The sequence below is a fragment of the Temnothorax nylanderi genome, unplaced genomic scaffold (assembly GCF_030848795.1).
Source record: "Temnothorax nylanderi isolate EJ_2023f unplaced genomic scaffold, tnyl_v1.0 TNYL_tig0001_pilon, whole genome shotgun sequence".
Taxonomy (NCBI): Eukaryota; Metazoa; Arthropoda; class Insecta; order Hymenoptera; family Formicidae; genus Temnothorax; species Temnothorax nylanderi.
Window position 1 is genome coordinate 633,363 of NW_027249063.1, and position 12,650 is coordinate 646,012.

Consider the following 12,650-nt stretch of genomic DNA (forward strand, 5'->3'; position numbering starts at 1 on the left):
ACGTTTACACATCTTTTCCCTTCTCTCTTAACAAGAAATGAGAAATTCTCAAAAATACACACCAGAAATATATATATATATATTAATACAAATACACGAGAACGATACTATGTGTACATTACGATTTTTTAACAGTGTCCGCTTTACGTGATGGAACTTTCACTTTTTCTTGCTTCACTGATCGATGCTTGTTCGATATTACTGCATTTCGTAATGTTGAATGGAGGAATCTTTTGTTGACGGTTTCTTTAGGTTTCACCCATCCACTGGGACCCATTATTTCAGCCCTTCGTGCACCAAGCTTGGCTTCTTCCAGTAAAGCTTCGGCTGCCAGCCTAAAAGAATACATATTAATATATTTCGTAGCAACAGTGCTATTGCACAACTACAAAAATGAAGAGTGAGATAAATCTTTATTTTTTGCGTGTTTTTCTTTTTATAAAATACCTATAAATCTTTGCTCATTATATCGATACGTAGAACGCTAGTAACACGGGCGATATACAACTATAGTTAAGTAAGTGGCTTGTTAATATTTCAAGAATCTGATTCTCTAAATAAAATTAATAAAAATGTAGCAATATTCATGCAAATATTCTGAACATTCCATTGTTGTCCAAGTGAAATAAATTTGTATTACTTTTTACAACGTAAACTATTCAGAGGTGAAATCATGTGTCTAATTTTATTTAATTTCAAATAAAAATTAAAACCAACTGTCATTCCAGACAGGAACATCTCGTACTACGTTACTACATCGTGAAACATTACGTAAATGTAGTAACAGTGCACAGTGAAATCGTATTACCTATTCAATGTTTCATCATCCATGTTCACCTGTCGCGACCTGTTTTGTCTCGAATTCTCTAAAAGAAACAAGTGAAAATATTACATAAATATTACGGGATACCCGTGATTGCACGCATACAGATTACGTTTTGGCGAACGCGACACGCCTGATGTATTTAGCCTTTTACAATGAAACATCACGTAGCACCGAGCTACCATTTCGTAAAAATTATCAAAATTGTCAGCGATTGTCATACCAAGTCGCACGCGACGGACACTTCCGCGATGGTAATCCGTGATAATCGCGATAACGCTGGCGACAGCTGATAACAAGATGGCTGTTTTCACAGCTGATTCAGGCACGAAGAATGCTCGGGACTATGATACGGAATTCACTGAGAATTCTTCGTCGCAGGCGTATGCAAACGATAAAACATAAAAAATTCGTTGCTGTCTCGTAGCGTGACGTTCGCGAGAGCAACCCGCGGCGATTATCGCAGCTCGTTAATAAACATGATAATTTGAAATGGAATACCGTCAATTTAGCGGCGCCTGCAAATTCTTTTAATAGTTCCCGATTAGATAGCGAAGAATCCGCTCGATTTAATTGTACACATGCTCTGTGTCGTTCCTCTCCTTCTGTCCTCGAGACTCGAACGTGTTTCCTTATTTCACTTTCAAGGCGGGACGTGTTGATTGTGTTGGGCTTTGAGCTGCACCGTCGGAGTGTGGGCACGGACTTGTGCGTACGTAGAAGGGAATTTTGTTCAGCACGCGCAGAACGACGCTGGGCACGCACAGTGAGACCAGACAGGCGTGCGAATAAACAATTATCATCTGGTTATCGTGCAATAGGTTCTCGACGCCGGTCAAAGTGTCATCCGCCCGGCCGTTAGCCTTCCGAAGCAAGATGGAAACGCACGCGAAAATGATCGCGGATCTTCGCGAGAAGTTCTTCAAAAAGCTGGACGACGAGGGACCACCCGACTCCAGTATGTATGAGTTTCTTCCCCCTTTTTTCTCGGCGATTAGCAGCGATTTTCGTCGCTATAACGTGAATTAATATCGTGCATTAATATATGTGCCGTATAATGATGATCATGTAACATCATGTACAAAGGTCGTATCCACTCGATCGCGTCAATTCGCGTCGATCCACTCAATTGAAAACAATTGACGCTCTAATTGACACGACAAAGGCATGGATAATTGGAGAGACGTTTGCCTACGTTAATTACTTACAGAATCACGAAATATATGGCAGGAAGAAAAGAGCAGTTTTTTTCACCTGGATCTTATATGTCTGAATCTGGTTAATAATTGTTCGCAGGAGGTTTCCACGCAGCCGATATAGCCAGGATAAAGAACAGCGACGATTGGCTGAAACGATTTTTGGAACATCATGAGTTCAACGAGCAGGAGGCGTTTAACATGCTTTGGGAAACTTGTACTTGGAGAAGAAAGTTCGGAACAAATGGTAAAACTATGCTGCGAATCTTGCTTCACATAATTCTCAGTTTTTATTACTGTCTATGAGGTATCTTAGTAAAATAAAACTCATATTTGTTTTAAAGTTTATATGTCTTAATTTTGAATAAACTGTAATTCAATCCTTTTAGTGCTACGTGTAAATGTGTAAGCATGTCCAGCACATTGTGAATGCTATGGGCAAGTTTACGTATCTGGTCTTAAGCGAAAATATTTAGCGTCTTAAACGAAAATATTTAGCTCTGAATCATGCTACAGATAATAGAGCATTTTGTATACACATGATCCATTCATCAAAAGTATTTGGCACTGAAAGGATTAATATTAATAGAATAACAAAATGTTTCTCTCTTTCTCTTCTTTCATTATAAATCGGATTACAGATATCACAGAGGATAATGTGAGGAGAGATTATTTAGAAGATGGTTCAATCTTTGGCTTTAGTAAAGACAAAGATGGCAAAAAACTTTTTATAATTAAGTCAAAGTTGCACGTTAAAGGAGTGAAAGATTTTCCGGAGCTCCAGAGATGTATAGTTTATTGGTTTGAGAGATTAGAAAGGTATTAGCACACTTATTAATTTCCTTATCTTTAGGCAAAGGCAATTATAAATACCATTTATATATTTGTAACCCGTTCATATTCTGTTAATATATATCTTTTATTCGTTATATTTTCAGAGAAGGAAATGGAAATCAGATATCACTTTTCTTTGATATGGCAGAAACTGGACTTTCCAATACGGATATGGAGCTTACTAAGTACCTCATTGGTTTATTCAAATCTTATTACCCACATTTTCTAAATTACATCATAATTTTCGAGATGCCCTGGGTTTTAAATGCAGCTTTTAAAATAATAAAATCGTGGTTACCTGCTAAAGCTGTTCCGAAAATTAAGTTTGTTAACAAATCCACATTGAAGGATTACGTCAATCCAAACGACGCGTTGAAATGTTGGGGAGGTAACAACGATTATACCTTCAAATTCGTCTCGGAGGAGCAAACAAATGGGGATGGCGTATTGAATGGTAAACTGGATAATAATAAAAAGGTACACATATTACATATCTCTTTTTATGTAAATTGCTATAACTATATGACGTGTGAAATACTACCAAAATATTGCTTTTACTTATGACAGATCAAATTCACTATGCTTTTTTGTCATCTACATTCCTTTTTCTGTTATTATTCTTTTGTTAACCGCATTGATTTGTTTTTCATATCATTTTCATACTTCAAATTAGTACCCTAAGAAAGAAAGTACTAAGTAACATGGAATACATAGATGTATATCAAGTTATTCATAATTGTCAAAACATCTGTCTAATAATCTGATTCCTTCTTTAAACATATGTTATATGTTTTCTAGGTGCACTTTGTAGACAATTCGCCACTCACGGAGCAAAGTCCAACTAGTATCGGAGACCAGATTAATGAAGAACAATGTATGTATAAAATTTATTTTACGCGCGAACTTATTACGTTACGTTAGAATATGTACAAAGGAGAAATATGTGCAGTATCAAATAAATTATGTTTGTTCCAGTGTTATCCATAGAACCCACAGAAGTAATTACGTTTAATAAAGATGGAAATGATATCACTGGAACAATTACACTTAAGAATATTACACCCGACAAGTCTTTATCTTATAAGGTACATGGACATCATGTTATTTGACTATTATAACAATAATAATGGGAATAACTTTATTAGAAATGATAGAATAAGATATGTATGGTCATTGTAGATAAAGACAACATCGCCTGAGAAATTTAGAGTACGACCTAGCTCAGGAGTTCTGCAGCCGTCTGAACAAAGAAATGTTATGGTTGTGCTGCAACCTGGCTACAATGTACGCGGTCTATTATACAGCGATCGATTTCTAGTCATGTGTCTCCCATTAAAAAATACAAATGCCACAACGCAAGAACTGAGTGTACTCTGGAAGGTAAATTAATTCTAAACAGACCGATTCAATGGGTCTGTTTTATATTGCTGAACTGGCTGCACTAGTTCAGAGTTTGTCTTTTTCCTTCCAATGTGGAGTAAAAAAGATAAACTCTGAACTAGTTCAGCCAATTCAGCAATAGAAAACAGATCCATTATTTCTCATTATGCCGGGATTATTAATAAAATACATCAACAACTTCAGATTTAAAATATTCATAAGGTAAGATCTTTCATATGCTAATGCTGTCTTCTTGTAGTCTGAAAAAGCAACTGAGATGCACAGACTGCGATGTTGCGACGGTGCCGTTGAAAATAGCGAGACGCAAAAATCTCATTCCGCGCTAGCTTCTGCGTCGGTGGGAAACGATCGTATTGATGCATTTTCTTCTAAGGTATGCAAGCTAATATTGCGATATTTAAGTACGTATTAATATAAATATTTCAGTACTGACGCATCGTGATAATTTCAGATAAATCATTTAGAAAAATATAACAACAACATATACAGTGAAATCGTTACTGTAAAATATATGCTTTTAATTTCCATAATACTGACAATCTTAATGGGAATATTCGTGGGCTATGTTTTACAAGTAGATATAAAAAATCTGGTGGACCAACAAAAATCCTGCCCGATTCCTCACGAAACTGATAATACGTTTTAAAATACGTGTTTGTAATAATGACAACTTTGATACGTTAGAAACATAAAATATCTTTATCTAAACTAAAAATCTACGATCCTGCGAAGATAAGAAATATCGTCTATTACACAATATTTAACATGTTAATGTTTTTATACGGTTTATGTTCTTCCAAGAAAGATTTATAAATGTTTATTCGTGTATTTCTCCAAATTAATTAATTTGATATCCTGTTATGTAATTTTTTTTGTATACATATACATATGTAATTATCGTCTAATAAGTTACCATGTGGTGTTTTGTAATACAGGGCATGAAGAAGTACAATATATTGTAAAACTACATTAAAACTGCTATTTTTATACGTACTCTACGAAATATTCTGATTGTATTAAACTCGAATGTGGATTAGCATCTATATATATATATGCGCCGATTTTTGTATACATTCTTAATGATTTTTTCCTCATTACTGTTGTATTTAATCATTGCTTTAATATGGCTTGTGCGCGGTTGATGATTAAATTGTTTTGAAAATATATAAATTATAATTGTGTGAAAAAGTTCACTGATCTCGCTCACCCGCAAAATTATTTCTCCTTATAATTTGTATTCGGCATAAACAATTTTGATCGCCTTTTTCGGCATATAATAATGATAGCGTGCAACGTTTGTCGTCAGAAAAACCGTGAGGTTTCCAGTTTTTCCACCAAGAAAACGCCTGACGACAAATTTTCCGACAACTCACCGGCCGCTGGTACTTTCGAGAATCGCAATCTCGAACCGTCGCGCGACTCTCGAAGCGTCGGGAGTGGAGAATGGAGAAGTCGCCAAACGCGGCGCGAAATTCACGTTGTTCAGTTGTTGCTCGCGGAAGATCCTATAACCTCAAACGTAGGAATTTTAACCTCTCCGCCTGGAAATATCGATGGAACGAGGTTTATTCTTGCGTAAATAAATTTCTCGCGTGTCTCAGACAAATCGCATGTCTATCCCAGGTACGCTTTCGTCGGGGAATTTAATTCCCGACGCGAGAAAGGGAGGAGTGTAAATTACCCCTTTCGACTCGCTGCTCACAGCGAAGAGCATGCATAATCGCATTTCTCGCGTTAGAACAAAATAAAATACTTGCATATAGCATAGATCATCGTCGAAACTCGAACTTTCGCGATCGACGATAATTGAATTAGAGCCAGCGGGCCGGAAGCATTATCGTGTCTATATTTAACCCAAATGCTCTTATTTATGTCGAAGATGGTTCGCCGAAAATAAACCTTCGCGAACGTTGCGTCTGGATCCACGTCGTCTATAATACGATGCGCGAGCGGCTCCTGGACCATTATGAGAGTGAACGCTGAATGAGTTGAACCGCAAACTACAATTTTTAATTGCAGTGGCAAAACTTGAGAGAAGATTTAATTGCTCTCTGTCTTGAAAACTGGTTTTAAAACTAAGTTGGTCAATTATAAATTGTCACCAGACGAAAGGTAAGGCATTTAAATTAAAATTGACTTATGTTGTTTTTCAATATTTAACGAAAGTCAGCTTTCTAATGTAAAAATTATTTCAACAATCGATTATAATTTACATGCAGATCTTACACTGAAAATTGCATTGTTATTATTGAACTATGCATTTATTTTTTATCCATTAGTGTCTCAATCTTGCATATAATTATTTAGTAATAATCGCATCTTCTATGCTCTAGTAATAATTGCTATCCTCTATGCATTTAAGATAATATGTTTAAATAAAATATTACAGAGAATCTTCCTATGTTAAAATATATAATACAGTATCATATATTTTGTGTTGTAGACTTATTCCACCATGACGAAGCCAGATATGACTGCACAGGAATGGAAAGAGAAGGGTAACGAAGAGTTTAACAAAGGCAATTGGTCAGAAGCCTTGAGTCACTACACGAACGCATTGAAACTAGCAAAAGAGGATAACGCTGAGAAAGCAGTGTACTACAAAAATCGAGCAGCCGCTTGTTTAAAGCTGCGCGATTACGAAAAAGTGATTAGTGACTGCGACAGTGCATTGAAGATATGTTCTAACGATCCCAAGGCATTGTTTCGCAGATGTCAAGCGCTAGAAGCGTTAGAGAGATTCGAGGAGGCATATCGAGACGCGAGGAATATTATTTTATCTGACCCCAATAACAAAGTTGTTCAGCCCATAGCGGCACGCTTACATGAAATTGTACAAGAACGTCATAAGGAAAATTCACGTATTAGTGCCAAGGTAAATATACATAATATTATAAAAGTTATCAATTTGCAAAACATGATAATTTGATAATATAAAAATTGTAACACTTTCCATGCTGGATATATTAGTAAGAGTTCTTGTTTCACTCAATATCACATATAATTTGACAAATTGATTGAAGTTTTTTTTTAATATAATTAATTATTGTCGATTAATAGTTACGATATGACACATATTGTATGGATAAAAATTACATCATAAAAGCATAATCTTATCAAATATAATCTCTTAAAGTTAATTTATATATATTTATTACAGATTATTATATTTAAGTATACGCTTAATTTTGTTTTGTATTAGGTATCACAAATGCTGGATCTAGCATTTAACATGAACGCAGATAAGGAGAAACGTGAAACTGCCATGAATAACCTGCTTGTGCTCTCACGTGAGAGAGCTGGTGCCGAGGAGATTTTCAAAAAGGGAGGTGTATCCAAAATCGCTCAACTTGTAAAAGTCGAAAAGAAGGATGAAATGATCTGTAGCGCGATTCGTATCATAAGCGAGTTATGCAAGAATAATATTAGTCGAACCAAGTCCATTATAAAAGACGTCGGTTTGCCTTGGTGTTTGGAAATGATGAACAGCAGGTCTAAAGAGAGAGTCAACGCGTCTCAATATTGTATACAGGTAAATATTATCGAGTGAAATACATATAGTGACCATCACACGTTATTTTAATAATTTTAATTATATATTTTGGTTTCAGACTATATTGAACGCTTATAGCGGCATGACTAATAAGCCTGATTCAAAACCCGACAAGGATTTGTGTGAGACACATAAGAAGGAAATGGACACGATTCTGTCGTGCTTGTTGTACAGTGTCACGAATAGAACGATAACAGGCCTTGCTAGAGATGCGATAATAGAACTTATTATGCGTAACATTCATTATACTGCGTTAGACTGGGCCGAACGATTGGTCGAGCTTCGCGGTTTGCAAAGATTGATGGAGGTGGCCAGTGAAATGGAGGAATACAAATACGAATCCTCGATGGACATCACGTCTTCCACGCGAACTATAACCAGTGTGTGCTTAGCAAAAATATATGAAAACATGTATTATGATGCTGCTAAGGAAAAATTCAGCAACGCCATTGATGAATTTATCAAAGATAAATTGCTTTCGCCTGACATAGAATCCAAGGTATGTATGAATTTTGTAACTTCTATCTTTTCTGATTATTTAAATGGTTTAAAAATAAAAGGCTAAACATCTGTTTAGCCTCTTTGAGTAATTTAAACTACTTTTTAAAGCAAAAATGTCAAAGAAGATTTCTTGTCCAATTGTCGATATTGTATATTCTGTAAATTTTAAATTAAAATACAATTATAACAAAATTTAATCGAAAATTTTTGAAGAATACGATTTTGTCATCTATAGTATTTTCTGAAGCTTAATTTATCAGAAATTTCTCCTGTTTTCAATCAAAGTTAAATAAAACTAGCTGTCTTGATCTCTTTTAAAATTAATTATTATTTCACGAAACATAAAAATTCATAAATCGTTAATCGAATGTTTTACAGGTACGTGTAGTAGTTGCAATAACGACCTTGTTATTGGGCCCGTTAGACGTTGGAAACGCAGTTGTGGCTAAAGAAGGGATTTTAGAGATGATCCTCGTTATGGCGGGAACGGATGACGTATTGCAGCAGAAAGTAGCTTGCGAATGTATCGTTGCCGCTGCGACTAAAAAAGACAAGGCTACCGCGATCATAAATCAAGGTGTAAATATATTGAAGAAGCTATATCAATCTAAGGATGATTCAATTCGGGTTCGAGCGTTAGTGGGTTTATGCAAGTTGGGCAGTTCCGGAGGTACAGACGCGACTATCAGACCGTTCGCAGATGGAGCGACGAAGAAGTTGGCCGAGGCTTGCAGACGATTCTTGATAAATCCCAAGAAGGACAAAGATATGAGAAAATGGGCCGTAGAAGGTCTGTCGTACCTCACTTTCGATGCCGAGGTCAAAGAGAAGCTGATCGAGGACCAGCAAGCCGTTCAAGCGATGATCGAGCTCGCCAAGACTGGCGATCAGTCCGTTCTCTACGGCGTGGTCACAACGCTGGTGAACCTGTGCAACGCTTACGACAAGCAAGAACTCATACCCGAGATGATAGAATTGGCAAAGTTCGCCAAACATCATATTCCCGAAGAACACGAACTGGACGATGTTGACTTCGTGAATAAGAGACTGTGCGCGTTAGCGAAGGCCGGTGTGACCAGCGCTCTGGTGAGCCTCGCCAAAACGGACAGCCAGAATAGCAAGGAATTGATAGCCCGCGTTTTCAACGCGATATGCAGTCAACAGGAGGTGAGAGGAATGGTTGTTCAACAGGGCGGCACGAAGGCACTGTTGCCGTTAGCGCTGGATGGCACGGACAAGGGAAAGAAGCAAGCCTCGCAAGCTCTGGCTCGTCTGGGAATCACGATAAATCCGGAGGTCGCGTTTCCCGGTCAGAGAATCATGGAGGTTGTTCGACCGTTCGTAAATCTTCTAAACCCAGAGTGTTCCGCTCTCGAGAATTTCGAGAGTCTAATGGCTCTGTGCAATCTAGCTGGTGTCGACGACAGCGTGCGAAAACGTATATTGAAGGAGGGAGGATTTCAGAAGATCGAGGCCTACATGTACGAGGAGCACGACATGTTGAGACGCGCGGCCACACAAGTTGTAAACAATTTGATGCTGTGCGATGAAGTGATCCAATTATTCGAGCAGGAAAACGATCGAGTTAAGTATCTTGTGATATTGTGCGAGAACGAGGATGAAGAAACTAGCATAGCAGCGGCTGGAGCATTAGCGATGTTGGCGTCGGCCAGCAAAAAGGCTTGCGAGAAAGTCTTCGACTCGGAAGATTGGCTGGAATCCCTGCGATTTTTACTCGCTAATCCAAACGTTGACATACAACACAGGGGTATCGTAATTGTGCTAAATATGATGAGAAGCACGAAAGACGTCGCTGCAAAACTCATCGAAACGGACATAATGGAACTACTGATGGCATTGAGCAAAAACGATACGCAAAAGAAGGAGATCAAGGAATTGGCATCCAGTGCTTTAGAGGCTGCTACGGAATGGAAACTAATCAAGAAAAACGTCGAAGAAAACGAACCGTCACAAAGTACTGGTAATACAGAACACGTCGAAGAAAACGAACCGTCACAAAGTACTGGTAATACAGAACACGTCGAAGAAAACGAACCGTCACAAAGTACTGGAACAGAACACGTCGAAGAAAACAAACCGTCACAAAGTACTGGTAACACAGAACACGTCGATTAAAAATTATGTGTCAGCATTGAGATCTACATGTCACATATCTTCCTCATATTTCATATCAAGTGCCTTAAATAATGAAATAAATGTTACGATTAAATTTCTGCAATTTTGTCGTTTCAAACGTATTCGGGCATGTAATTATATTTGTGTTTATATATTTTTAAATATGATTACCGTGCACAGGATACATACAGCTTATTTGTTGTACAAATTTGCTGAGCCGGAATATTAATATGTTGTATGAAGTAATACATGGAGATATTGTATAAAATATTTTATTCAATTAGCTATACATATAGGTATTTAGCATCGTGAAATCATATATAATTAGGAGAGAAAATCATTATCGCGCATTTGTATGAGAAGAGTATTATTTAAATACAATATTACACATTTAATTAGAGATAATATTGTACATAGTTGTGCTATATAACGAAAGTCGTCTATTTAACAACCATGAACACATTTACAAGTTTTTTTTATAAAAATTAAATATGAAATATCCGAAAAACAACGAATAATAAATGTATTTGAATAACAAATCATCAGATCCCATAAAAGATGACAATATGTTAAGAGATAATAATTTTTCATTACTTTCCTAATTTCAACGTGCATTATATTAATAAGTCTCAAAATTATGTATTATATATTATGCTATAAAATATAAAGAAGTTCTTAATTTTCTACAATTTACTTAAATAGTTTGAAAACTTATCTTAACTGATATTTAAAGCAATAAATAAACGTAATAAACTAAAGCTGTAATTTTAACCAATTATTGTAAACATGTTCCTTTCATATGTTTTAAAACATATGCATATCTGAGACATGCACCAGTATCTCACGAACTCAAAACTGGATGAGACAGTGCTTGCTCTGCTATAATACGTGACAATCTAGATCTAGAAGTTTCATTAAACGATTGTATGCTTTCTTGGCTTGGGGTATTCGATTTCGATATCTGGCGGTGCTTTAAGTTTTATAATAATTTTGAGACATCGCAAAATAAAGGAATTGTACATTGTTGAAGCAGTAGGGAGGAAAATTAGATATAAAGGTTTTATTTTCGTGGTACAGACAATTCTATCAAAATGAGACTTTTGGCTGCGGTCCACTTAACATTACAAATGCTTCGAAGCATTCCTCTTCTCCTTTCTTTCAGTGAAGAAAGAAGGAGAAGAGAAACGCTTTAAACCATTTGTAGCGTCAAATGGTTTACAGCTTATATCACTAACAATGATTCTGTTATTTGTAATGATTTGAATTGTCTTATCTTTTTTTAAGTACATAAGAAACAAAGATTTAAACTGTGATTATATCTATTTTTCCCTGCAATATTGCTTGGTAAAAAAATTTTTTAAATATAAACGAGATATATCTTATGTAGGTATATGTATATTATTCTCTGTATCATATACATCTTCTTTGTTTTAACTTTAGGCATACATTGATAAATTTTCACTAAAGAACTTTTTTACCTGTGAATCACAAACAAAAAGAAAATACATAATAAATATAATACAGGTATAAAATTAATAGAAATTATAAATGAGACAAAAGATACAAGAACTTCAATAAATAAGTTTATTTGTCATAATCGCGGTACATATTAAAATGCATAATTCTTAGGCACTTTTGTACTTCTTTAGAGCCAAATATCATTGTAATTTCCGCTAAAGCGTATAATCGTCGGGCGAGCGAAAGAACGGTTGTAAACTACTGAGGCTGCGTTCCGATATTCACTGTCAGTACTGAAAATCTATAGTGTACGTTACGTAAACTATAGATTTTCAGTACTTGCAGTGAATATCGGAACGCAGCCTGAGTACGCATAGCATTGTCACGTGCACGAATCATAATCTGCTGAGGCGACAACAAATTAGCGGCAGAAATACGAGTAGTTTCAAAAGAATGTGCGGCCAAGTGTACAAATTGATAGCGGTCCAAAGTTTCGCGCGAGTTTTTCATATGTTAAATGGGCTTTTTAAGCCCATTCTACAATAGCCGTAAAAGTATGTTTTAAGACGTAAGCAGTAAAAATTGACCAACTACAGTCGATCATTCTTGGATTGTAAAAATCCCATTAGTCAATAGCTTACTGCTTACGTCTTAACGCATACTTTACGGCTATTGTAGAATGGGCTTAAGGCCTGTCCAGACAGACTCGCGCAACGCGAACGCAGAGAAAAATCAACCAATCGATCCC

General features: G+C 36.2%; 3 protein-coding genes across 4 annotated transcripts; 2 read left to right on the forward strand and 1 right to left on the reverse strand.

The window, feature by feature from the left end:
- Positions 1–55: 55 nt before the first annotated feature.
- On the reverse strand, positions 56–1,465 carry LOC139770675 (protein POLR1D). 2 transcript variants are annotated; one of them, XM_071702901.1, is made up of 3 exons: positions 1,325–1,465; positions 809–866; positions 56–335 (listed from the first exon to the last, which is right to left on the reverse strand). In XM_071702901.1, exons 2-3 carry the CDS (start codon positions 829–831, stop codon positions 119–121), a joined length of 240 nt encoding a protein of 79 aa, XP_071559002.1. In that variant the 5' UTR covers positions 832–866; positions 1,325–1,465; the 3' UTR covers positions 56–118. The 2 variants fall into 2 exon arrangements, with proteins under 2 accessions (XP_071559002.1, XP_071558920.1); XM_071702819.1 differs by lacking the exon at positions 1,325–1,465 and adding an exon at positions 1,047–1,224.
- Positions 1,466–1,551: 86 nt separating this feature from the next.
- Positions 1,552–5,447, forward strand: LOC139770530 (motile sperm domain-containing protein 2). The gene is made up of 9 exons (XM_071702573.1): positions 1,552–1,781; positions 2,120–2,266; positions 2,661–2,838; positions 2,958–3,330; positions 3,652–3,727; positions 3,829–3,938; positions 4,033–4,233; positions 4,493–4,627; positions 4,706–5,447. The coding sequence occupies exons 1-9, from the start codon at positions 1,700–1,702 to the stop codon at positions 4,898–4,900; spliced, it is 1,497 nt and encodes a 498-aa protein (XP_071558674.1). The 5' UTR covers positions 1,552–1,699; the 3' UTR covers positions 4,901–5,447.
- A 195-nt stretch (positions 5,448–5,642) lies between these two features.
- LOC139769942 (protein unc-45 homolog B-like) lies at positions 5,643–11,202 on the forward strand. The gene is made up of 6 exons (XM_071701516.1): positions 5,643–5,877; positions 6,134–6,366; positions 6,698–7,129; positions 7,457–7,786; positions 7,866–8,306; positions 8,687–11,202. The coding sequence occupies exons 3-6, from the start codon at positions 6,710–6,712 to the stop codon at positions 10,442–10,444; spliced, it is 2,949 nt and encodes a 982-aa protein (XP_071557617.1). The 5' UTR covers positions 5,643–5,877; positions 6,134–6,366; positions 6,698–6,709; the 3' UTR covers positions 10,445–11,202.
- Positions 11,203–12,650: the final 1,448 nt, after the last annotated feature.